The 26,345-nt window shown below is 35.5% G+C and overlaps 3 protein-coding genes and 1 long non-coding RNA gene across 5 annotated transcripts; 3 read left to right on the top strand and 1 right to left on the bottom strand.

Annotated features, from left to right (window-relative positions):
- The first annotated feature begins 1,051 nt into the window (after nucleotides 1–1,051).
- Nucleotides 1,052–8,640, top strand: LOC110650100 (ABC transporter B family member 26, chloroplastic). Of its 2 annotated transcripts, none has more exons than XM_058128956.1 (18): nucleotides 1,052–1,647; nucleotides 2,130–2,257; nucleotides 2,639–2,681; nucleotides 2,929–2,973; nucleotides 3,095–3,217; nucleotides 3,299–3,402; nucleotides 3,879–3,933; nucleotides 4,032–4,102; nucleotides 4,248–4,350; nucleotides 5,180–5,390; nucleotides 5,983–6,056; nucleotides 6,455–6,511; nucleotides 6,601–6,675; nucleotides 6,899–6,973; nucleotides 7,054–7,335; nucleotides 7,476–7,540; nucleotides 7,611–7,671; nucleotides 8,178–8,640. In XM_058128956.1, exons 1-18 carry the CDS (start codon nucleotides 1,192–1,194, stop codon nucleotides 8,256–8,258), a joined length of 2,109 nt encoding a protein of 702 aa, XP_057984939.1. In that variant the 5' UTR covers nucleotides 1,052–1,191; the 3' UTR covers nucleotides 8,259–8,640. The 2 variants fall into 2 exon arrangements, with proteins under 2 accessions (XP_057984939.1, XP_057984940.1); XM_058128957.1 differs by having other exon boundaries at nucleotides 1,505–1,647; nucleotides 2,130–2,268.
- A 383-nt stretch (nucleotides 8,641–9,023) lies between these two features.
- LOC110650101 (uncharacterized) lies at nucleotides 9,024–24,393 on the top strand. Its single transcript, XM_058128782.1, has 18 exons — nucleotides 9,024–9,650; nucleotides 9,872–9,920; nucleotides 10,580–10,978; nucleotides 13,236–13,624; nucleotides 13,703–13,897; nucleotides 13,972–14,169; nucleotides 14,389–14,463; nucleotides 14,542–14,608; nucleotides 14,731–15,793; nucleotides 15,871–15,927; nucleotides 17,955–18,066; nucleotides 18,172–18,186; nucleotides 20,086–20,217; nucleotides 20,297–20,640; nucleotides 20,750–21,002; nucleotides 21,086–21,856; nucleotides 22,118–22,364; nucleotides 22,700–24,393. Exons 1-18 carry the CDS (start codon nucleotides 9,204–9,206, stop codon nucleotides 23,128–23,130), a joined length of 5,244 nt encoding a protein of 1,747 aa, XP_057984765.1. The 5' UTR covers nucleotides 9,024–9,203; the 3' UTR covers nucleotides 23,131–24,393.
- LOC110650099 (uncharacterized) lies at nucleotides 23,523–24,393 on the top strand. The gene has a single exon (XM_021804913.2). It carries the CDS (start codon nucleotides 23,523–23,525, stop codon nucleotides 24,141–24,143), a length of 621 nt encoding a protein of 206 aa, XP_021660605.1. The 3' UTR covers nucleotides 24,144–24,393.
- A 305-nt stretch (nucleotides 24,394–24,698) lies between these two features.
- LOC131169692 (uncharacterized) lies at nucleotides 24,699–26,004 on the bottom strand. Its single transcript, XR_009140583.1, has 2 exons — nucleotides 25,381–26,004; nucleotides 24,699–25,312 (listed from the first exon to the last, which is right to left on the bottom strand). It is a non-coding gene; the product is annotated as an uncharacterized LOC131169692 (long non-coding RNA).
- Between the last annotated feature and the right edge of the window lie 341 nt (nucleotides 26,005–26,345).

The raw sequence follows: 26,345 nt of genomic DNA, 5'->3' as shown, positions 1-26,345 counted from the left end.
TATATATATATATATATATATATATATATATAATTAAAAATATGTTTTTATTAAATATGTGTTAAAAAAAATAAAATAAAGGTAAATTAAAATTTATTAAATATATAAAAATGAGAGAGGGGATAAGTTATTTAACTCTATGTGATAAGAAGACAAAATATTAATTCCATATGATAATTTTTATAGTATAATTTTAAATTATTTTATTAATTTTAAGATGTATAATTCTTAAATTTTTATAATTAAATGAAATAATAAAAAATTTAAGAATTATTAAATAAAAAATATATAAAATTTTGAAATATATCTGCTATTTTTAATTAGTTAGTCATAAAAATTATAGTAATAATAATAATAGTAAAGATATTTAAAAGAAAATTAGAATTAAATAAAAAATAGAATTAAACACTTAATTTAAAAAATAATATTTACTTATGTAAAGTATAATAATTTTTATATAGTAAATGTCACGTGTCGGCACTAAAATTTAGAATGTCACATAGTAATAGTGAGAAATTTTTTTACTTTATATATATATAGAGATATAAATATATAATAATATAATTAGTATATGTGGCAATGCAATAAATTTAATTTAATATTGTTATTTGGCATAAATTTATTAGTTGTAGAATCTTGTATGATAATTTAGGAAAAAACTTGATTGTTTTAAATGTTACTACGTGACATAAATATGAAAGTTTTGAAATTCTACATGGCAGAATCAGGGGAAAACCTGTATGCTTTATATATATATATTGGTGGGTGAAGTATTTATTGAATTCTTTTATATTTAAATTACTGATTTGGTCCGATTTGAAATCATCAGTTCAATTCTATTCAGAACTGTCTATTTACAGTTCTTAAAAAATATAAATCTGAACCAAACTGAAGAAGAATGATTTTGATCTGATTTAAAACCAATTATGATTTTGATCAATTTTAATCTGATTTTGACTGAACTAATTCCGGTTCGGTTCCAATTCAAAACCGAACCGTAGCCACCCTATTTTTAACCATCAATTTTTTAAACAATAAAAATCGAAAAAAAAAAAAAACGAAATTCGATAGGTCCCATTTTCTCTGGAGCTCTTTCGTCCCTGACAAAGCAAATTTCTTACGCCCCCTCTAAATGCCCCCAAAATCTTCTGCACCACAGGGACTAGAATAGTTGAAAACAGAGCAGAATCCATGGCTCTGCTGCTGTGCAACCCTTTAGCACAGCGTTGCTTACTCTCTTCGTTTCACTGCAAGAATCAACGACCTCTCAGCATCCGCCCAGCTGCCAGTACTAAACTCCGATTCTCTCCCTCTGAATTTTCCCCCAGCAGTGGACTACGTTGTTTCTGTCCTCTGAAGTCTTCTTCAATTAACGGATTTTCCATCGCTAAAAAGGATCATGTAGAGCAGTTTGAAGGAGAGCAGCGAGAAGAAAATTTTGAGCTGCATGGGAGAATTAGGAAGTTTTTTGAGTTTCTTCCATCAATTTTGCCTGGCGGAAATTGGTGGAGCTTCTCTGAGGACGTGGAGATTAAATTTTTGGCCAAACCCGTGACCATGTGGCGGGCGCTTGGTCGGATGTGGCAATTGGTTGCCCATGATCATTGGGTTATTTTCGCCGCTTTCTCTGCTCTAATTGTTGCAGCGGTGAGTATTCTGAATTTTTCTTTTATCTTTTTTTCCCCACTTATGGGACCCTTTATGTGATTCGAATTGCATAACGGACATATATATATATATATATATATATATATATATATATATAATGGGGTAATGATATCACTGCATGATTATTTTTTGGTTGGAGGTTGGATTTTTTTGGTCTTTTCTTTGTGCTGTGGATTCAGTTTTTACCAAGGCTGCAACTTAATATTTAGTGGAATTCAATACTGGCATAATTTCATTTTCTTGAAACATAGGCAACATAATTAGTTGAAGTAAAACCTCCAGTTACAGAAGATTCCCTTATAGGTTATATTTTTGGCTGCGGGTGCTGGTCTTGCATTGGGGTTTATACTGCTGAACTTTGAAGTAACTTGTGTGTCTGATTTTATTTGAAGATAAGCTGTCATAATATAGTTTTCTTAATTTTTTTTTTTTTTACTAAATTCGTCATGCGTTTGGCTCAGGTTTCGGAGATCTCAATACCACATTTCCTGACAGCGTCGATCTTTTCTGCCCAGAGTACTCAAATTGCATTATTCCATCAAAACGTGCGACTCTTGGTGTTGCTATGTGTTATAGCAGGAATATGCAGGTCAAAATCTTGTATGGTCAAAAGTCCCTTCTTCTTTAAGTTGTAAACTACAACACGCAACCCTTTTTCTACACCATAGGACTGATTGGAAGTGAACAAAATTTACAATCCGATCATTTTATATGAGATTTTTTTTTGTTTGCATTTTCATAAATAAAAAATTGTTCACTGTTTCATATTATTGATGTGCCATTAATTTGTTATCTTACTGAAAATGTAGAACCAATTCAGTTTTATATGCAATATCATATCATTTTCTGTTCACTGTATTGAACTTGTGCCTCAATGAGACCTTCTATACTTTGTGTATGGAACTTGATCCTTCTTAATGAACTTTATGACTGCCCTACTGAACTCGTTTTCTGTTTATATGAACTTCAGTGGTCTACGAGGTTGCTTTTTTGGCATTGCAAATATGATTCTTGTGAGTTGCTCTCTCATTGATTACTTCTTCAATTAATAGAATTATCATATGCTATTTTTTGCTTCCTGGTTGCTGCCATTGTCTGTATTGTTTTCAATCTTGCTTTACACAAACATCATGTCTGAGTTAAAGAAAATCAGGTTGACTCAATTTTGTACATATGGTAAATAAGGGAATGTTATTTGAAACAATATTTCCCCTTTGGAAGGATGACTGCGATGCTGACGTGTTCCTGTAATATTTATAGGTAAAGCGAATGAGGGAAACACTATATTCTGCTCTTCTTCTTCAGGTTCATTTTACTCTGATCATTCTATTAATCTGTTGCTATTGGCATTTGAAAATGCTACTCCAAGCTATAGTTGCCTTAATATTATGATGGATGGATTAACTTATATTGGTGTCTGTTGTAGGATATATCTTTTTTTGACAATGAAACAGTTGGTGATTTGACAAGTAGGCTTGGATCAGATTGTCAGCAAGTGTCTCGGGTTATTGGAAATGATCTTAATTTGATTCTACGCAATGCTGTACAGGTTGTTTGCTGATAAAATTATCAATGCCACTTGTTTGATTGCAATATGAGAAATTAACTTCTTGTTTTATGCCTCTTCTAGGGTACAGGTGCCTTGATCTACTTGTTAATTCTGTCCTGGCCACTTGGTCTGTGTACATTGATAATATGCTCAACTTTAGCAGCTGTAATGCTGATATATGGCATGTAAGATTTTTTTACTTTTTTCCTTGCTGTTCCTCCATTACACTTGAGGGAGCGTTATTGAAAGGGCACCATCATAATTGAGTTTGATGGGAATGGGAATGTTTGTTAGGTTCCTTGCAAAACAAGGAAGGACACATTGGAAACAAAAATGTTCATGTAGGAAATAATGCTTGATTTGATTAAGTTTGATGTAGTTTAAGTAAATTTCAACTGAAGAAAGGACTATTTAAGTAATAGATTTCTGAATCTCATGAAAAAAGTGCTTTGACTTTGATGTTTGGAGAAAACATTGTAGAATAGAATTGTGTGGACTTTGACTTGTTGCTGCATATTTGCATATACAGTTATACACAAATTTAAAATTTATTGCTTTGATGTCAACTTATGCATCCTATTTGTGAACTTATTTGGGATAAAGGCTTAGTTGCTGTTTTATTGGGTCCTTATTTAATTATGTTTTTGTTGTTACTTTTCAGGTACCAGAAGAAGGCCGCAAAGTTAACTCAAGAGTTCACTGCTTCTGCTAATCAAGTAGAATAGGATGATTTATCTCTAAGTTGTTGGATAAAATACCATTTTTTTATTCAGTGGTTTTGGAAAATAAACAAAATTTCATCATTTTTATTTAGGTGGCACAAGAGGCATTTTCTTTGATGAGAACAGTCCGCATTTATGGTACAGAAAATTTAGAACTTGAAAGGTAAATGTTATTTAGAACCGTAAATTTTCTCAATAATAATCTTTATAAGAGCACTTCTACCACAATATGTGGCAAGCAAATGCCAACAGGCATATATGCTAACCTAAATTAGTTCTGATAGAAAGACATTATCTTCTGTTCATAGGTACAAACTGTGGTTGGAGAAATTAGCTAGTATAAGTTTGCGACAAAGTGCAGCATATGGATTTTGGAATTTGAGTTTCAACACACTTTATCATTCTACTCAGGTTCAGCTCTTTGTTTTTTAATTTTTTTTTTTATTCTCAAAATGTTAAAAGTTATTGAGTATTCCAGACTGAGGTAGCTTCTGTTTGCTGCATTTGGTTAGCTATTTCACAGTAGTTATTAGAAGTATATTTCATGATATTTAATTTAATTTTATAAGATATATTGTTTGTCAGCAAACTAAATATTGTGGTATAGTCTAACAGCTTTTATGATACTTTTATTTGGTTGGTTCTCTTCCTTTCGTCTTTTTTTTTTTCTGTTCTCTTTTCCTTTTCAGTTAGTGCATCCTTCATTGAACCAAGAAATTTTTTCTGGTGTATCTGTATTAGTATGCTAGCTTATGAAATTTATTCCAGAGATAGATTTGCCATACTAGTTGATTCAACTGACCATTCTGTCCTAGCTCGATGCTTTTGGAGCACCTCAGGTTTTTTTTTTTTTTTTTTTTTTTTGGGCAGCAAGTTCTATCCTGTATGTTATGCCTTGAACTGGCCTTCAACCTGACCTGTCCTGCTATATTTGTAGTCTGATCTCTGAAGCTGCAGATGCTAATTAACCATTTAATTGTGAATTGTGATACAAGCCTTTATTTCTTATTGATATATTGTAATATGTTGCATTTGGATTAATGAGTCAACTGTCATGCGTGTATCTTTTTGAATTCATTGACATACAATTCTAGAATTAGACACTTTCGTTTATATCATACTGAGCATAAGAAAAGACTTATTTATTTGAAGTCTAGGTTTTAGATAGTGGTTCTTTGGTCTTGTTTGAGTTATGCAACATCATATTGCTTATATTGGCACATTTGATTTTTTTTTTTAGGTCATTGCTGTGCTAGTCGGAGGAACGTTTATTCTGGGTGGTCATATTACAGCTGAGAAACTTACAAAGTTTATATTATATAGTGAGTGGCTGATATATTCTACATGGTGGGTGGGGGATAATTTATCTTCTCTTATGCAATCTGTTGGGGCAAGTGAGAAGGTCTTCCAATTGATGGATCTCTTGCCAAGTGACCAATTCATATCAAAAGGCGAGTATTTCACTAACTCTACAGATGTTTTAGATGATTAGATTCTTTTATTTTGAGGAAGTCCTTTTCATGCTTTTTGATTAATGGCTTAATTAAATCTCTTTAGAGATTGCAACATTAAAATGCACATGCATATTCATTTCCTCCTATGAGTTTTTAGAAGGTCTTCCAAATTAGTGAACACAATTTCGAAGACAGTGCATCTGTTCTATTTTGTTCTTAATGAATGCCTGCAAACATTTTATGATGGTTTCAAGTTTTTCCAACTGTGCACTTTGGTTTGGCTGCTTGAACCTTAGTTGAAAGCTGGATTGGTTGATTATAAAACTGTCACCAACTTAGCTGTTTGTCAAGAAAATGCTATAGCATTTGCTTTGGTTTTGTGAAACAGTTGATTTTTTTTTCCTAATGATTTTTAAAGCAAGTTTATGTTATAGTGATGATAAAAGGAAAATTTGGCTTCCTAGAGGATGAATTCTGGGTTTTACTTTCTGCACTTCTTATTCTTCATACTAGTTTATTTTTTTGGATTCTCCACATGCATAACTTCAGGAATTTCCCCTCGTAAATTTTGGGTTTTACTGCTTTATAGGTTTGAAGTTGCAGAGGCTGGTGGGACAGATAGAATTTGTAAATGTATCCTTTTATTATCCATCAAGGGCAGCGGTACGTTTCTCATCTTCATCATCTGGTTCCTGATATCGTACCCCTCTTCTTTTGCTAATTTACGCTCTTTTGCTACCTTTGGATGGGGTTAAAGTAGTTCTGGACCCATCAATGTGTGTGTGTGCATGCAGCAATGGTTTCTTCCCAATCTTTTTAATTCCAGTTTGGCAAACTAAAGTGTGCTTTTTCCATCTCTTTCCTGTCCCTTATTGCAATGAACAATTTAGTTAAGGGGTAAACATTATAACTTTGGGAGTGATAAAATCAGCACAGAGCAGTTGTAGCTTGCTTTTCACTCCTCAGTTCCTCTGTGAATAGCTTGGTTACTTATGGTGTGGACATTATTCATGATGCCGTTTTCTGTTTTTAAAATCTGTAATTGTATGACATTTGGACAGATACCTGTACTGCAACATGTAAACCTTTCAGTGCATCCAGGTCAAGTGGTTGCAATTGTAAGTGTTTTAGTTCTCTTATACAATATCTTGCTTCAACAGTGATCATTGGAAATTACTTTCAGCTTTGCTTTAATTTTAATTTTCAGGTTGGTCTCAGTGGCAGTGGGAAAAGCACATTGGTGAATCTTTTGCTTCGTCTTTATGAACCAACTAACGGTCAGGTAAAATTTTTCGACCTTTGATTGGACCTTAACAACTTCAATTAATGCCTCAGATGGAAGGACTTGATGCTTTATAATTGTGTAATCAAGTTAGCAAAAGTTGTTTAGAAAAAATTTGTTACTGTCATTCTAATTTTAATTGTTGATTGATGGCTTCCCTCTTGGAGAGTGCCTGTGGATGCCTACTATTTGAATTTTTCTAAGTATTTGTTGTTTATTGCAGATTTTAATTGATGGCTTCCCTCTTAGGGAGTTGGACATCAAGTGGTTCAGGGAAAGAATTGGATATGTGGGACAGGTCCTTCATTAACTTCTAACATTAATGGGTTTCTGTAAATTCAGCAGATTTCCTCTCTAAAAAAGAAGAATTTTGAACAGGAACCAAAACTTTTCCGGATGGATATCAGTTCAAATATTAGATATGGGTGTACACGTGATATAAGCCAGAAAGATGTTGAGTGGGCTGCCAAGCAGGCATATGCTCATGATTTCATCTCCTCTCTGCCCAATGGTTATGAAACAGTTGTGGATGATGATTTGCTCAGTGGGGGTCAGAAGCAGCGAATTGCCATTGCCCGGGCTATTCTTAGGGACCCTGCAATTTTGATCCTTGACGAAGCTACTAGTGCTCTAGATGCAGAGAGTGAGCACAATATTAAGGTATCTACATCAGCAAATATTTACATCTCCCTTGCTCCTTTTCTCTGCATACAAAAAGGATGGAAAGGGAGGAAAAAAAAAGAAATAATTTAAGTAATATGACTTGCTGTCTTCATTGTGCCATTTGCCACCATGTCTAGGGTGTTCTTCGTGCCATTGGAAGTGACTTCACGACAAAGAGAACTGTCATAGTAATTGCACACAGGTAGGTCTCTGCTACCCTCCTTCGGGTATCTGTTGTGTGAGTTGAAATTTGACACGTTCATTTTCTGCAGGCTTTCTACAATACAAGCTGCTGATAGGATAGTGGTGATGAATGGTGGTCAAATCATTGAGGTTGGTACTCTTCTCTTTGGAACTCTTAAACATATATTCTATCCTTTATTCTGTTGTTGTATTTTCTGCTCTCAAAGCAATACTTGCTCACTCAAAATGCTGCTCGAATAAGCATCACACTTTGCCCACTTGGGTAAAAGAACCTTGAAGGCTTTTATCCCGCAATATCTATTACAATACAGTGGAGATTTTATTTTTTTCTACACAGAAATTGTTGATGTAGGGCCTCGTGGACCCTGTCCCGTTGAAAGTGTAATGCACCTTAGGGGAAGCGTCTGAACATTGAACACCTTACCCCACTTGCAGTTACCTTCAACTGTACCAACTGAGCCAAGTAGCTGGTTAGATAATGGGTTTTGCGTTATGACTTGTAACACTGAAATAGTGTAACAAGTCAACTTTCATAGTTTATATGTTGAATCTGGGCCGATGAATTACTTGTTGAGCATACTTAGTAATTTTAGCCTGAATTACTATGAACATAATTTTCTTTTTCCACCACACAGATGGGCAATCACAGGGAACTACTACATCAAGATGGCCTGTACGCACGATTGACTAGAAGACAGGCTGATGCTGTGGCATGATCATATACTGCTTTCACATGTTCGATATTATTCCTTTCAATCATACTTCATATATAGTATTGGGGCTGAAGGAGCCTTTCAACTGCTGACTCGTGCATTCCTCACATTCTACCAAATATGAAATGAAATGTCTTGGGATGAGAAAGCTGACAACAAAGGAATCACTAAAGAAATTTCTTCATTCTCTATCAGTGTGATGTGGAGTATTCAACGCAGCACAAAACAAGAATGTTCACCTTTTTTTGTTCTTTCTTCCCACCCTAATGCCTGAAATGTAATATTAAACGGTGCATATAGTTCACAGTGATGCAGAATGAAATTAATTCACATGTTACATTGAAACTCATGATAATTTTAATTTACATCCTTGATTATGATTGTATTGAGCTGTTTATTGCTGTTGGAATTTATGAAGAATTTATAGCTCACGATTCTACAGAAGTTTGGATGATTGGCTGATGTTTTCTGTTTCCTTTTTAGGACTATTAGGTGGTTAAATACATGCTAGAAGCAGCAAAGCATGTATAGTGAGGGGGCCAAATATTAGAATAATCATATATATTTTTCTATAAATTTTGAAATTTTGAATAATCATATCTGTATATAAATGTTTAAATTAGATCACTAAAACGCAAATATGTTTAAATTTTTATTATAATTTCGCCTTAAAAATATTAAAATGATTTTAACCTTTTAACTAAGATAAGTAAAGTATAATGAAGTTGTATAAGGCCCAAGGCCCATGCGGTGCGGGAACCGGGTTCTTGACGAACGCTTGCATACGCTTCCAATTCCATATTTCAATAGATTCGCAGAGATAGGCCTCACCTGGACTACAATGCGTTCCCGTCGTTCGTAACACCTAAACGGAAAATCTCCCTTAAAGACCCAAACCCTTCTTTTTTCTACTTGTATAGATCAAAACCCGCACGCGCAGAGGCCAACATGGATGCTTACCAACAGCAGCATAGATACATGAGACCACCGCCAACTCCACCGCTGCCTCCGTCGTCTGCAGATCCCCACCACTATCTCCACCACCAGGGAAGGCCTCCCGTTCCTCCACAATCCACATGGTACTCCAACCAATTCCAGTACCACCCACCACCACCGCCACCACCACCACCACCACCACCATCTTCGCACTCTCCATCTCCTCCTCCTCCTCCTCCTCAGCAGTGGGCGGCTTCTCCTCACTCCGACCACATCGCTCCCGCTCCTCCTCCCTCTGCCTATCCTCATCCCCCACCACCTCCGCATCCTTATCCTTCTCAACTTCCTCCTCCACACCACCAGTTCCCTCCCCCTCCCCCTCCCCCTCCTCCTCGCCCTCACTTACCTGCTCCTCCTTCCCATTCTCAGATTCCCCAATCGTACTCTCAGGTTAATCAGGTAAATTTAGTTTTCTTTTTCTTCTTATTTCTGTTTTCTTGATGGAATGTACTATTTGGCGATCAGGATTTTTTTAGGATCTCGACTTTGCCTACTGGTTTCAATGTTGATGAATTGATTTATGTAGAACTAGGGTTACTTACAGGTATTTTGTTCTGTCATTGCATTGTTTTTGTAGGCTTTAATTTGTGACTAATTGCTTATTTCCCTGCTGATTCTAGGAATGGGGAAATCCAAATTGGGGGCAGCACCAAAGCTGGGACTACCAAGGTTTGTTATATATATGTCCATTTTATACTTGAAGTTTGTTTCATGACCCTACTGACAAAGTATTATCTGGATGTGCAAACTTTTCATGTTGATTTCTGTTGAATGAATAGTTTTGCGCCTTTCAATTTTTCATTAATTCTGAAAGTGAACCTGTTTATTAAAGGGAGATTTATTTGTATCTTTTGACAACCGGGTTAATGAAAGTAAACTAGTAATTCAATGATGAATAAGAAAGCTGATGACTGCTTCACTCCAAGGACTTGGAACAAGAAGGTTTTTAGCTGTGGCCTTCTGACAGCTAAACTACTAATTGCTATGGAAAGCAAGCAACGTTTCAGAATGATAATTCACATCCAATTCCTGATGCTTCTCTAACTTACTTTTGGAAAGTGACCCTGTGCATTTACTGTTGGTGCTGATGGTGAAAAATTACCCGTAACTGGCTCTTATTGTAGCATTGATCATTACATTGAGTGTTCTGACCTGTAATCTGGGAATTACTTTCTATTTTTCTTTTTGCTGCTTCTTTTGTGAGCACTTTCGTATGTTTCTTTGTGCAGAACATTCTTAGGTTTTATCTTAATCTAAGCTCCTCTTTTTGTCTATAAATTTCTAATGGCTATTGGGTTCATCTTTTGTGATAATATGTGTATTTGCAGCCCATAACAATGCGGAGGACTGGGCTGCTAGAGCCAGAGCATGGGCTGCACAAAAAGCTGCAATGGAGGATCACCATCCTCAGCCCCAATTTACACAAGTTGGCAGAACGGAAGAACAAAACTGGTTTCCACAAACTGTTGATTCTCATTATCAAGATATTCAGCAACATCCATTTCCTTCATCAGGCTATCAACAGTTTCCAGCTTCAGCTGCAACTTTGCACCAGCAACCAATAGCTTATTCGCAGGAGAATGCATCTTTCAACTCTGGGGAATCTTCTAATGTTCCTGAAGGGCATCTTCCTTACAATGTTAGTGGTGGAACTTCATCTGGAGCACTGACCACAAGTCCATCTGTTCTTCAGCAGGAGGTACCTTCTAGTTATTCTTCTGTTACAGGTAATAATTCATTTAGCATATTGTACTTGCATATGAAGCGTTTATTTAAGAACTACTTCTCTAGAAGAAGAACAGTTCTTAATAGGTTCTACCTTTTCAATTATGTCGATTCTTGTCAGCGACCTTTTAGGAATACCGTTCAGATGGAACTTATGATTAAGCATTTCAGACAAAAGTGGTCTGGATGTTACTGAAATTTGACTGAGTAGGAAACTTTTCTGCTTTTCCTCAGGGTGGCTCTATTTGTGGTTTATTTTCCTGTTTTAAGGCTTTATTAAATTGTACCTTTTCTTTTTTAATCAATTTGTATATTAGTGGGCAATTTCTTTGACTTACATGGCAATTGGCATTGACATGCAAAAGTGATTTTTCTGAAATTCCATTTGAATCATGGTTTCTCGCATACAATTTTCTTACTGTTTGCAATAATTGCATTGAATTGAATGAGATACCTGCATTTGCTTTTGGAATTATAATCCGTATGCAAGCACGTAACTTATGCTGTAAAATATTATTGGTTTCTGTACTGATTTTTTTTCATATCATCACTTAATTGGTTTGGAAACTATGATGGGCATAGACAATGGACTTAGATTTTAAGGGAGTGCACTGCCACTGTGCACTGAAAATTTTTGAAAGATGAAAAATTGAAAGCAAATGTTGTTGCAAAATGTTGTATCTCTAATTTTTAATTAACTGTATTGCGCAGATTATTATAACTATGACATGTTTGGATATAAAGTCACATGAAGTAGTATTGCATATTTTATAATTAGCCTACCTATTACTTGTTTCTTTTTCTTTTACTCCTTTTGGTTAAAATTCAACTCAACTCAACTCAACTCAACTAAGCCTTTATCCCAAAAATTTGGGGTCGGCTATATGAATTCGCTTTCTCCACTCTGAACGATTTTGGGTTAAATCCTCAGAAATGTGTAACTTTTACTCCTTTTGGTTACTTCTCAAAAATGATAACGGTTTTGATTGAATTGTTAAGTTCTTACAAACATGGTATCCTTTGATTAAGGCCATATTCATGTATATTGTCAGCATGCCCTTCTTCAAGTCTATGCTTCTCTATTCAGATTGGCAATTGTAAATTGTAATCAGTTGATAATTTCATAATATTGTACTCCTGGCTAATATTACTCAATAGAAAGCCCCTTTGCATGCTTTAAGTGTTTAATATATGAAGATGCTCATAGACCGGTTCAAGAATTCAATTGAAGAGTATACCGACTCAACTGACCATAATTTATTTGGCAGTGCTTTATTAATTTTCTCATTAGCACAACATTTTCAATAGTCAATCATTTAATTGAGTAGGATTGAGCTAGAGCTTTTCACTAAAACATACTGGATCCTTTGCAGATGTGTCAAGAGTATGAAATGTGTCCCTCTATCTCCTTTTATTGTATGAATCAATTGGTTAAAAAGTTTTGCAAACAAAGTAAAGAATCAACTGGTGCATCGCTGGAAAATTATTAGTGATGCTTCTGAGCTCTAAGCTGAAGACAGTACCATGTTAGGGCAATGACCTTTTCCATGCTTAATTGTTTGTGCCACAGAATTATAGTATAGTTATAAGCATGTGTGTCAGTGAATGAGAAATTGGGATAAACCATTACCATCTTGACCATCTGTTTGCCAGAACAAATATTTTCACTCATGAGATCAATAACCCAGTTTAATGTTTAAATTGACTGATTGCAGACACAATTTATGGTTTTTGTTGTGTTTGTTTTTCTAATGTATACATGCGGACCACAAAGAGATGAAATTCGTTTTTAAATATTGTTGTAACTCATCAACTGTTACTTATAAATCCAAATGAATAACTGAGCTACATCCAATGAATGTGAAAGGGATGGAAATGTGGTATGTTTATTATGTCTTTTTTATGGCATATGTTGGCACAGTTGCTTTTTATTGGACGCAAGCAAGACGCAATGGCTGTTAAATAAATTGTAATTATGATGCATAAAAATTTTCTTTCCACCTAATTAGTTTCTGCAGTACATAAAAGAAGACCAAAACTCCCATCTGTACAAGATTTCCAAAGAATAAAATTTCCATTCTTACTATCATATTTTGAAGTTGGGATGGTCTTTGGAATTTGTATTGAAAATCAAGTTTTGCTTTTATATTAACTAAGAGTGAGATTATTGGTGGCCAAGTTGAACTTCTATATGTCCTTAGGTTTTATATTTCATTTTCATTTTTTAATTTACTGTTTGACTACTTACCTATATGACAGGTAAAGAAGAGATTATAGACCAAAAGGATCAGCTGTACAAATCATTGCCTTTGCCCTTATCATCATCACAAGAAGGACAGCATCATGTGCAACCATCATTGCCCGCTTGTGGTGGATCAATTTTTAACGAACAGCCCTTTGCATATGGCAATCAAGGAGCTGATTTGACTGTGGACCTTAGCAATCAGCCTTTAGATTTTGCATCCGGTGTTAGTCGTGATCATGATCCACACGTGCAATCCAGTTATACTGCTCATCATGATTCAGCCGGAAATGTAAGAGGTCTTGGCCATGTTGCACCGTTACCTTCTATTAATTCCTGGACTCCTGCTGTTGCAACTGGTTCTGTTTATCCTCCAATCCCTCCAGGTCTTCCATCAGGGCCTCAGGTATTGATTATGGCAGTGTGGATTGTCATTTCATTTTTATGGACTTAGTAACATGCTAATATTTGGTACATTTTTTAGCATGATCCTTTAGTAGCCATACCTTCTCCTGTTTCTGGACATGCTGCACCACCATTTGGAAGCTTCCCTGGGCCGCCAACAATTCCATCTGCTGGTGTGCCATATGTTCTTGGTCCAGGAACTGCACTTCATCCTACAGCAGGTTTCCCAGGTGATGCTTATGGTGTTTCTAATGTTTCTGAACGCCCTAAAAAGGTGAGTACTTGTATAGACTGGTTTCCTGTTAATAAAAATCATCATTATTAAGTTGTCATTTTGAAAATTTTCAGGCTTCTGTGCCTAATTGGCTTAAAGAAGAAATAATTAAGAACGCATCTGTTATCACGAGGTCTTCTCTAGAGCATCCCAATGAGGAAACTCAATCCATTGACGATGAAAGTGTTGATAAATCGTTTGGGAAGGGTGATCAAGCAGACAGCAAAAGTATCGATTCTTCTAGGTCGACTGAAGAAGAGGATGAAGATGAGGTTCTTGTTTTGTTCTGATATTTCTGTGATGAAGCTAACATTATTAGCTTTTTAAGTTATTTTGATGTTCTATTTTCCCAAAAGTGAAACACCCACCCAGCCCTCAATTTTTTTTTTCTTTATTAACAAAATTTCTGAGTTTTCTTCTCATGTTTTACTTTCCATTTAACTTTGGGAAATAAAAACCCCTCCCCCTATTTTGTCTTTTTGTCTCTGCAGGATGATGAGGAAGCTGCTAGAAATGCAGCCATTAATCAAGAAATAAAACGTGTTCTAACAGAAGTTCTTCTGAAGGTTAGCAGCATAAAATCGGATGATCCTTAATTTACTTTTTCCCATCATAGTTGTAACTTTCATATTTCTGAATAATAGGTTACTGATGAGCTGTTTGATGAAATTGCTACAAAAGTTCTTCACGAAGATGATCTGACTGTTGAAGGTGATTGTTCATTGACCTCTGGTCATTATTTCCCATCTATTTGTTGGCACAATGGCTGCGGTTCACTAATCCATTCTGTTACTCTAAGATCTCATCTGCAATGCTACATTTTAATTTTTCAGTTGAGCACGATACTGTCACTTCAAATCATAAGGCAGCTCCATCTCCTCCAGAAGTCCCAACTCTGAAGGCATCTGCAAAGGTTCTAGTTCCTGTTAAAGCAAGAGAGTCTGAAACTGAAGATGTAAGTGAAAAATCCAGTTCTGGTGCCCCAGGAAATGTATTGGGTCTTGCTAACTATGCATCTGATGATGAAGAAGAAGAAGAAGATAATGATGAAATCAAGAGTTCCAGTATGTCAAATTTAAGGAAAAATGGTTTGCTTCAACAATCTAGCAATAGCATTCCAAAGTTTTCACAAGATATGCATGATGTGGCTGAAAATGGCAGCTCACCCCTGGAACTTGGAATGAACAGTGGAGGACAGACAAATTTGGAGAATGATTTGAGCAAAACCAACTCAATTGAATCCAAAAGTAAAATCAGTGCTGCTTTTAGTGAGTTAAGTGAGCCCAAGGTGGCTTCTGGAGCCATGGATCTTGAGATCAATGTTGATAGTCGAAAAACCATACATACAACTAATGGGTCTGGAATGAGGTCTGCTCTTGGAGAAAATGTTGTAGAAGATTCTCAAGTTAGGGAAACGAGGATGAAATCAAATGAAGATAACCGACATGAAAATAAAAGAAGTTATTCTGGAAAAGATATTAAGGAGGCACAACATGGGAGTAGGGTAGATGAGAAAGGAGATGGCAATCGTAGGAGGCAAGATGAAATGCATCTGAGAAAGGAAAAGACAGATAACCAAAATGGCTCAAAAGAAAGAATGAAAGAGAGAGGTGATAGGACTGGAGAAAATGCAAAGGAATCTGAATCAAGAAAAAGATCTTCTCATCTTGATGTCAAGGAGGATAGGAAAGAAGCAGAGAAACTTCAAAGATCAAGTGCCAAAGAGGATAACAGAAAAAGAGGACGAGTGAAGGATAAGGAGGAAGATAGAGCAAGACATAAACGCGCTAGTGACTCAAGCAGGCATAAGAGAAGACGTTCCTCTTCAACCAGCAGTAGGGGTAGAAACAGCAAGGACAATGATTCAAGCGCTGAAGTATCAGATGATTCTAAGAGGTTTGTATCTGAGATCTTTATATTTCTTCTTTTTTTCCTTATTTTTATTTGTCCTGATTTTGTGTTCTGTATTGCAGAAAGCTACATTCAAGAAAGCGGAACTTATCACCTTCACCCGTCAGGTCTAGGAGAAGGTACCCCTTATCAGCATTTCTTTTCTCTTATTTTGTTCTTCAATTTTTATATACAACTAAGGCAATCTCAAACTAGTTGAAGTCGATTATATCAATCCTGTTTTGCCATTTAGTTTCATTTGATATCAATTCCGCATCAAAATTCAAAATTTGTAAGTCTTTTGATTCTATTTCCCTTCGCATCATTTTGGGTCTCTCTCTTTCCCTTTTTACTCCATTCACTGCTAACTTATCACATTTTTGAAATGGATCATTCGTTGCTCTATGATGGACCTAACTAAGCCATCTTAATCGGTCCTCTCTCATTTATCCCTAATGTGTGCTGCATACACTGTCTTATCTATTATCATAATACCATACATCTATCTTAATCTACTAACTACTTGCTAAGGTTGCTTGCTAGTTGGTTTTCTTTTTGAATATTAGCAAGCAACTAGGTTCACGTACTTGGGTGAGAAATCAAATGAGGTTGCATTTGGATATACAGTCAATTGAAATGAAGGATTTGCTTTTGATACATGAGTTTTAACTTTATATCATGTAGATTGTGTTTGGTTGAGTAGATTCATTGAATGTGTGGTTGTAAAAGATTACTTGCTTGAATGAGAATTTGAGCACCTACTATAAGGATGTAATTTCAAATACACTCTCGAAATTTAGTTTAAGCGTGGGTTTTCCTTATTTACAATTATACATATTAAATTAGACAATTTGAAATAAAAACTTGATTAAATTCTTAATTTCAAATCTCACTATACAAATGGAGCCTGGATTTATTTGAAATCCTGTTAAACTGTTGTCTGACTATGTAAATATCTTATTTTAGGCATGTAGTCTATAATCCTATTCCTGTAAAATTGTTTGTGGCTTCATGGGGTGGTTTTGGTGAACCTGATGTTGTTTGGGCGCTTTTTGTTTGGTCAATGATGAATAGATCAATTTGGTAGTTTCTTATTTCAAATTCTATATTATTTTTTCTGTTCCTGGTGCAAATTTTGAATTACTTTTCTTGCTATACTGTTTCTGTTTCCAAATGCCTGCATTGAAAGTCACTTGCCAAGCTCATCCTTTGAAGTAAGAAAACAAATATTGGTGGAGATGCTTTTTAGCTGCCATAGGAATGAAATTGTTGTTTATATATATATATATATATATATATATGAAATTGTTGTTATCTGTGAGGTTTCAGGTCAAGAGTGATTCTCTTTGTATTTGCAAGATACATGACTTGAATTTCTCTTTGAATCTCTCATAATGCTTTCTTGATTACATTTATTTGTGTATGTTTAGTGCCCTGATCTATTTTTTAATACTTTTCTCAAGCAATTTTTTTTCTTTGTATCTGGATAAATAGGCTAATCTTTTTGTTTATCAGTGATCTGTTACATCCACAAAAGTCTGACAGTTGATGAAATATGACAAATATCTTGAACTAGTTGTAATTTGCAACCACTGGGGGAGTGCCATGCACTCTTTTCCTTTCTGGCCAAACAGATTCTATGGTTCAAAATGCTCGTATATTATTTTTATTATATCACTCTATGTTCGTCCTTAGTACCCCACATTTTATTTTTCCTATCTTTTTCTCCCTTGTCTTTTGCTCTTGGAAATAATATAGTAGGTTGATAAGAACTAGAAGGTCAAGGTATGGTTTAGCTGGTAGCAACACCTCCATTCCAAAAAGGTTCAAATCCTCCCTTCTCCATCTACAAAAAATAAATGACTGCAATGGACGTATCATGTACATGTCCTCCATATCTATTAAGCGCTACATTTTTCCATGGGTTTAGTGTGATATGTGTTGATACTTCATGAATAAAATCACTCTTGTTTGGACTGAATTTACCAATTTGGATACTTGGTGGTATCTGATTATATAGATGCTTTATTATGCCATTAGTATCAGAGAAGTTTATGCTCAGGACAATTCTTATCAAGTTTGACTCTGTACAAGGCTAAGAATTTCTCTCTTGAGTTATGAATGTCTTAACTCACCAAATAAGTATGATGGGTGTTTTCATTTCTAGACAAGTTTCGCGGTCACCTCATAGCAAGCATTCTCAGCGCAGGCATTCTCCCTACTCTTCTCTTGAGACTACCAGGTATTTTGCCCTGCAATCTTTAAGATTAAGATTGTATTAATGTTTTTGAGACATACACAACCGAATACTCAACAGGTGAAAGCATCAGGCTTACAAAATTCTTACCTTTACATGGTTCAGTAATTATACTTATTTCTTGCAGGGGAAGGAGGTCAAGGTCCAGATCACCTGCAAGGCGGCACAGATGATTCTAGGGGAGGATATCTCGGAATGATACTGGCCCAGAAATGAAAGGCATTCTGGTCAGGTTCGCAAAGATCTATTATGGTGTCAATTTACCTAATAGACCCTAAGTGGAGATATGGTCTATAAGCAAATTTTAGAAATGGAGGTACGTGTATAATCTGAGGTTGAGTCTGCTCCAGGAGGTTCAATGGGTCCTGCAGAATCTTGTTGCAAATTATGAGGGCCAGATTGTTACTCTGTTTGATGGGGGATTAGTGATACCTTTTTTAGTCTGTTCTATAAATGAAACATGTCATGTGTAGTTGAACAGCAGGAAGTAGTATTGTTATTTGTTGTATGATTTAGCCTTTGCAAGGAATGAAGTTCTGTTGGATTAGCATTTAAGAGTTAAATAGACAGCCGTTAATATCTATCCACTGTTTCATAGTGATTGATCATGCAGAAGTTGTTCATGATTTAGAAAAATATAAAATCAAAAGTGTTATTGCTCAAAGAATTCTGATGGTGGAGCTTGGATTGAGAAATGTTTGGCAGCTAATAATGATTGGGAGCAAGATTATGATGAGGCATGAGCTATCTGTTTGAGTGTTTGGACAGCTGTGTTTACTCAATACCCAAAGGAGGGGCCTATTTCTTTAGCATCTTAAAAAGCTGGCTGGTGTGTTTTGAAATATAAAGAATAAAGTCTCCTAAATAATCTTGTATTTGAAAAAGTAGCGTTTTTTTTTTTTTCATTTGTTATTTGGGGATGAAAAGCAATGGATCATGTTTAATTAAATAAAAAATATTATTTTAAAAGGTGTAATTTTATAAAAATAAAAGTTAATTTTTTAATATAAATGCAGTGTTTCTCTAAAAAAAAGTTCCATATTTACAGGGATGGATGTCTTTTTAATGTGAGGTGGAGATTGTAAAGGTGATTTTTTTATTATTATTATTATTATTATTATTATTATTATTATTATTATTATTATTATTGTGAAGTTAAAATGTAATATCTAAAATAGAGAAAAAAAGAAGTTGATTAATCGACTTCAATTGGATTGGGTAACATAAAGTAATCCAAGTTGATTTTGATTCCAATTTAAGCCCTTTTAACTATTTGTAAACAATGAGCTTATTTTTTTTAACTTTTTTTCTCTTGTTAAGAATTTTTTTTTTAAGAAAAAAAAATCTAAATTTTACTTCTTTTAATCATATTTTATTTTTTTAATAATTATATTTTAAATTATTAATAATAATATAATTTTATTCTATATTAATGATAGTTATAATTGTTAATTTTTATTTTTAATTTTATTTTAAATGAAATTTACATTTACAATTAAAAATATTTTTATTTTTTTAATAAGAGAACCAAAAGAATGACATTCTAACCAAACTATGTAATTTAAATATAATTTTAATTATTAAATTAAGTTAAATTAAATAAAATATTTTTAATTAATATCACAGTATTAATTTTAAAAAAAAAAAAAGTACACAGAGAATCACAAACCAATTACCATTTTTTTTTAAAAAGCAAAATCACATTACTATAGTTTGTGTAACACACAGAATCACAAAGCCAAGCCACGCAAAATTATATATAAACTTAAACCACTGATTACCTTTTTATAATAATTTATCATAAAAATTAAAACGAATTCAACGGGGAGGTTGTCTGTGGACGATCATCCTCTCTCTCTCTCTCTCTTTCTCCGGTTTTAACTTTCTGATTTTGACATTGGTAGGAGTTAGGAGGCAAACTTTCATTATTCAAATCTGAAAATGGAGAAATTAATGGAATGCTGACGTGTCTTTGACGCCATGCCCATTGACCTTCCTCCGTCTCGGCGGTGCTGACTGCTGCTGGTGGCGGCCTTGTGAGTGTTTTTCTTCCATTTCTTTTCAGTTAAAGTTTCACCTTTTTCTCTCTGTCTCACGCATAAAACCTTCGTCTCCATTTCAACTTTCAACTACAACACCTTATTTCTTCTTTCTCAACTACTCATCAATGAAGGTCCCTTTTTTTTCTCTTGATTCATCTCTTTTCTTCTCTCATTACTTTCTCTCAATTCTTGTTTTAATTCCAATGGCAGGTGACCCGAGGTGGGCTTTGGTCGGTTTGGCTTTATGGATTGGTGCTTATTTGTTTTTCCTTGTATGCTACTCAGATGTTACCTTCATTTAAGGATGAAATCCAGAGAACACCCAATTTCAATCACAACGATTTCAGCGACGTGGGAAATCCCAAAATCACTATCTTCTCAGCTCCTGCCCCTTTTTCTGGTTCAGCTGGGGCTAGGCAGAGTCTCGCCATTCGCTCTTGGCTTGCTTTGTCTTCTCACATTGGGGTGATTCTTTTCACACAAGACCCTTCTGCTGTTTCCTTCGCCTCTGCCTTTGGTTCGCGAGTTCTGGTCGATCCCAGTATCGATTTCACGTGAGCATTCCGTTTCTTGCTTCTTGCATTGAATTTCTTTAGTTTTTATTTTTATACTTGTCAATCCTAGTCCAATTTACTGTGGGAATTCGTTTTTGGGTGTTTACAGGTTTCTTCGTACCCCATTCTTTCATTCTATGATGGAAAGATCGCGAGCGTTCACAACAGACATATCCGTTTTTATCAACCCGGAAACTATTCTTCTGCCTGATTTCGTTTCCACCATAAATTATGCCTACAAACTTGACCACGATTGGTTTCTCGTGGCTTCATCGCAAAATGTTTCTTACTTCCCTTTTCACCTGGATGATTCTGGGAAGCACTGGCTGAGAAAGGATGGCAAATGGATGAAACCCCAGGAGGTATGGAGGAAACTAGTTATTGAGACTAAAAGTTGATCGCCTATTTGGGACGATAGCATTGACATCATTCTTAATTTCATCAGTTGCAGGAGATGCTTAGTCAGAATTTGCTGTGGAATCATTGTGATGATAGAATGCTTATGGCATGGAACAGCAGGAACGTGCCTTTACATAATGCAGTGCTTCCTCCTTTCTTGTACGGCAAGGGGATTCACAACCACTGGGTCATAAATGAGGCTGTGTCATCCGAATTCAGGTTTGTGTTTGATGCAAGTTTGACCATCTCAAGTTTCTATCCGAACGATGACGAACATCAGTCTATTCTGTCAGTGAAAAGCTCAAGTTTTTCAGATGCTAAAAATAAAAGCTGGGAGAATGTTGGCAATTCCCATCTAGGTGCTACATATGGGTCATTGTTTTTTCATGAAATTAATTATTCTAGCCTAGTAAAACTGGTAAAGTGTGGTGGGAAATATCTATTTGTTGACATAACAGAAGATATTGCTTATACATTTATGGACCAGGGACTGAACCCGTGGAATAGAAGAGTTCTGCATTCCAGTACAAAGAAGAAAAATATGGCTTGTGTTAACTATATCAAATCTCAAGAAAGAGTGTTAAATTGCTCACTTAGAGATCAGTTAAAGGACTTGGCACCATTAGAATTTCCATTTTCCTTAGAATCACTCCTTTCAGGAACTGCAGATGAGAATAAAACAATTGTGCTTGCTGTTGCTGGATATAGTTACAAGGACATGCTAATGAGTTGGGTGTGCAGATTGCGCCACCTCCAGGTTACGAACTTCTTGATTTGTGCTCTTGACCATGAAACATACGAGTTCTCCGTCTTACAGGTATTTTGCATTATTGCTTTCTGTTTCTTTTGAGTCTCATTTTCTATCCCAATTGCTATAAAATTTGGGTTATTCTCGGTTGTATAATAGGAACATGCACAATTAATGAATTAAATAATAGAGTCCTATATGTGTATTTCAGATTTATTGAAGGTTTTGGTAATTTGTAATTTTATGGGATGATCTTAAAGATTTTGGGACTCCCTCTCCCCCAGTGGGCTGTCTCTGTCTTTGAACTAAAACATTTCCTTTTTCTGCTAGGGCTTGCCTGTTTTCCGTGATCCATCAGCCCTAAGTAACATTAGCTTTGATGATTGCCACTTTGGAACCAAATGCTTTCAGAGGGTAACCAAAGTTAAGTCCAGAATGGTTCTGAAGATATTGAAGCTGGGGTACAATGTGCTTCTGAGTGATGTAGATGTGTATTGGTTTGCAAATCCATTGCCAATACTTTGTTCTTTTGGTCCAGCTGTTCTTGTGGCACAGTCTGATGAATACAATAAAACAGGTGTTACTCTAAGAATGAAGCTATTAATGACTAATTCCCAATGGCAAGGAATTATGGATTCCACCTGTGATCAATGATCACAATCAAAACAGTAGATTAAATTATAAGAATATCTTGTTGAAGTTTGGTGCAATTTACTAGTTCATTATGTCTTTCCCACAATCCTGTTCTGTTTTTGGTATTTGTAAAAGAAAGGCTATGCTGCTTTTTTTTTCTTTTTCTAGGGGAGGAAAAAAAAGGATAATTTAGTGTTTCTCAACTCCACTCAGTCAGATTACTTATTAATAATATAACATTGATCCCTTAACTCTTTTATGCCATTTTCGCATCTGCAGGTCCAGTGAACTTGCCTAGGCGTTTGAACTCTGGCTTTTACTTTGCTCATTCTGATGGTTCAACAATTGCTGCTATGGAGAAGGTGGTGAAGCATGCTACAACTTCTGGCCTGTCTGAACAGCCAAGCTTCTATGACACATTATGTGGGGAAGGTGGGTCCAATCGCATTGGTGATGATAGATGTGTGGAACCTGAAACAAATTTGACTGTTCATTTCTTGGATAGAAACCTCTTCCCTAATGGTGCATACTTAGACCTATGGCAGAAGAAAAATGTGAAAAAGGCCTGTGCAAAGAAGGGCTGTCTCATTCTTCATAACAATTGGATTAGTGGAAGGGCAAAGAAGCTGGAACGCCAGGTTTTGTCAGGTTTATGGGAGTATGATAGTAGCAAAAGAATTTGCTGCAGAGGTAGCACAGTGCTGAATTAACTAGGTGTATTTGAGATCTTTTCTCTGTTTTTTTGATATTTTCTTGTCTTCTGTCCATGGGTAACTTTGGTTGCAGAGGTAGCACAGTGCTGAATTAACTAGGTGTCTTTGAGATCTTTTCACTGTTTTGTTGATATTTTATTGTCTTCTATCCATGGGTAACCTTGGTTTTCTCGTGGATGAGAAGAGAAGAACTTATTCCCTTCTTCTATGTTATTGAGTATCCTAAGCCTCGATTTAATCTTGGTTTCAATGGGAGAATACTAAATTAGAAAGAGCCGGCCATGAAAAACAAAAGATATCCACCTTGGCAACAGATAATAATATTGAAATACCTCTGGCCGGCACAATAATCCCCTATATTTGCATCTAACAGCTTTTGATTGCTGGCCATGCTGAAGGCCTGTGTTCTTTTTTTAGGCCAAGGTCGAGGCTCTCACAAAGAGTCTGGAAGGAAAAAGGAATTTGGAAAATCTCCTTTATCATTTGGCATGTGCTCACAGTCGAAGGATTTTTCTGTCAGGATAGTTCATGCTGGTGGGCGAGAGGAGTTGTATCAACATGCAGTTCCTGCATCTCACTTGATGGAAAAATATCCTGGGATGTGTGTTGCCAGGCCAGAAGTTTTCAGAAATCCACGACAGTCCCTGCTGTGGCCGGATGAGAATTTGTTGCCTGGTCACAAATATCTTATAATCCCATCTACCACTGCTCAGAAATTGAAAGGTAAGCAAATGGAGAAGGCAAAAGTCACAGGATATGCTGAAGGTAAAGATGAGATGTTAGATGTAAATATCACTTGGGAGGCGGGTAGAGACATTTCAGAGGAATCTATTTCTTCTGCAAAAGAATTTTATACCTCCAAGGGCAGGTGGTCAAGAGACTCAAAATGTTCAGCAAGGAGGAGTTTTAGACCAAGGAAGCCTTTTGTACCCCCTCTCCCAAAGGCAAGGATTTTGCGGGGACCTGGGTGGGAACCGAGTTTGACATCTGTACGAGAACTCTCTCCATGACAATTTGATCTACCTTATGGCTTGTATCATTGTGTATTCTGGTATGTGGTCCTTCCAGAGTTATTTTTGCGCTTTATTATGAACAGTAGTGTTTAGTCGTACAAGACAAATGGATTAGCGTTCTGCTCCCAAGTTTCAAAACCCTTTTTCATGATTGTGGAAGCTGCATGAACAATTCATTTGTATCTCTTCCATAATCTCAGACTCCTGAATTTGAATATTCTCTATGTTATTACGTATGAATTTTGAATATTGGCTGTCAATAGAACGAACTTGCTCAAACACTGATCTCTATAAAATTACTCAGAATTGCCTTGTGACCGCAGTTTTCTTGGTCATAGCTTCACATTAGTTTCTGTAACAAATTTACTGCTACAGTATAATTTAAGACTTTGTGGATGAATTCTACTGTCCTCTTGCTTTACAGAATTTACAGTAGCCCCATCCACTAATGGAAGCAAGAAATGTGTGGCAGTTTCAGGAATTCAGGGATAAGAGAAGACTAGGGAATCTTTTCTCTTTCCTTTTTTTTCTGTTGCCATAAAAAACGAGCAATATTTGAAATCTCACTTCCATATTATGAATTCCACTCGATGAAAATCACATTAGCTCAAAAAGTTGCAAACATTACAAGAATTCTTTTGAAAAAAAATGAGTGATTCTGAATCAAACGGTTTCATTTTAATCATGTAAATGTACACTCATAATATGGAAGACAAAAGCTTGGTCAAGATCCATGTATAGATAACTGCAAACATAGCACCAGCTGGAATTGTCACAAGCCATGAAGCTACAATGCCTCTCGCAGTCTCTGCTCCAACACTGTTTAGTCGCCTTGCAAACCCTACCCCCATGACTGTACCCACCAAAGTGTGTGTTGCTGAAATAGGTAGTCCCAGCTTCGACGCAAATAAAACCACAGATGCTGCAGCAAAATTCTTTTCTGCATCTTTTATCTTCTCTATTCGACCTGAAAACAGCACTAGTCCCGGCTTTGGACTTGCCAATTCTTCAATTCCTATCAACTATTCATCAAGCCAGTACTTTGGCCTCTTTTCAATTGCAACAATGCCAAATTCCATCCCTCTTTTGGTAATTGCTGAACGCTGCATATGCACATCCTTCACAAAACCTATCCATATCCCACATTGAGCCGAGGTCCATTGTTCCTGTGGATTATGACATGTGTCTTAGTCCTAGAACATGATGTAATAGGATTAAAATCAAGTAAGAATACATGTTACAGCCGATAGGCACTCAGGATTTCAAGCTCAAGCCACTTAAAAGAAAAATCCTGCCACAGAGCAAGCATCCCAATGACTGGAGACCTCCTGCCTAATCCAAGCACACAAGAGTATTAAATATTTAAAAGAAAAGAACCTTATGAAATTCCTATGGAGAGTTATAAGATGTATATTTTGAGCACAACATAAAATGTGTAGAGAAGGAAAGGAGCATTGAGGGAGGAATCAAAACTTGCAGCTTTCTCACAAGCAAATCGGAAGTAATTGTATTTTCAGTACAAAATCATAGCAGAATTTTATTTTCAGCAACTGGGTGAACGGACTCTGCGAAGATCGATCTGGATCGCAGCCAATGTTGTTGTTATGATGGAAGGAAAGCTTTATCCTGTGTTTGATGATTGCCGGACACGGCATTGTAAGAAATTCTATAGAGAATTGAATCCTAAAGTCCATACATGTACATTCCCTTTATAATTTGGGCCTAAAGTCTAATTCAAAATTTTGAATTCTGGTCCAAATGAAAAAGGTTTCAACGTGTTTCCCACGTTATGGTCAAAATATTCGACTTTCTCACCATCAAAGCACTGAAAATTCACAAGTCCGTGCTAGTGCTCGATCGGTTGGTTGACCATCGCCAGTCTTCAATTCAAGAAACTCTCCCAATGGGCAACTTTTGTCCCCATTTTGTTGAGGGATAAGGTTCAATTTGCTCGGTATTCATCGGAGATATTCAATTTAATTTATTTTTAATTTTTTAATTTAATTTAATTTATAAATTTTAATTTATATTTAAATTAGTTAAATTAATAAGAATGTGTAATTATTTAATTATTTTTTAAAATATTAAAATATTATTTTTATATTATATAATTAATTAATAAAAATATTATTTTTATTATTCAATATTAAATATTTTTATATTTTCATATAATTAATTAAAAGTAAAAATTATTACTAT

Source organism: Hevea brasiliensis, chromosome 10, assembly GCF_030052815.1.
Source record: "Hevea brasiliensis isolate MT/VB/25A 57/8 chromosome 10, ASM3005281v1, whole genome shotgun sequence".
Taxonomy (NCBI): domain Eukaryota; kingdom Viridiplantae; phylum Streptophyta; class Magnoliopsida; order Malpighiales; family Euphorbiaceae; genus Hevea; species Hevea brasiliensis.
This window is presented reverse-complemented; position numbering and strand designations above follow the sequence as displayed.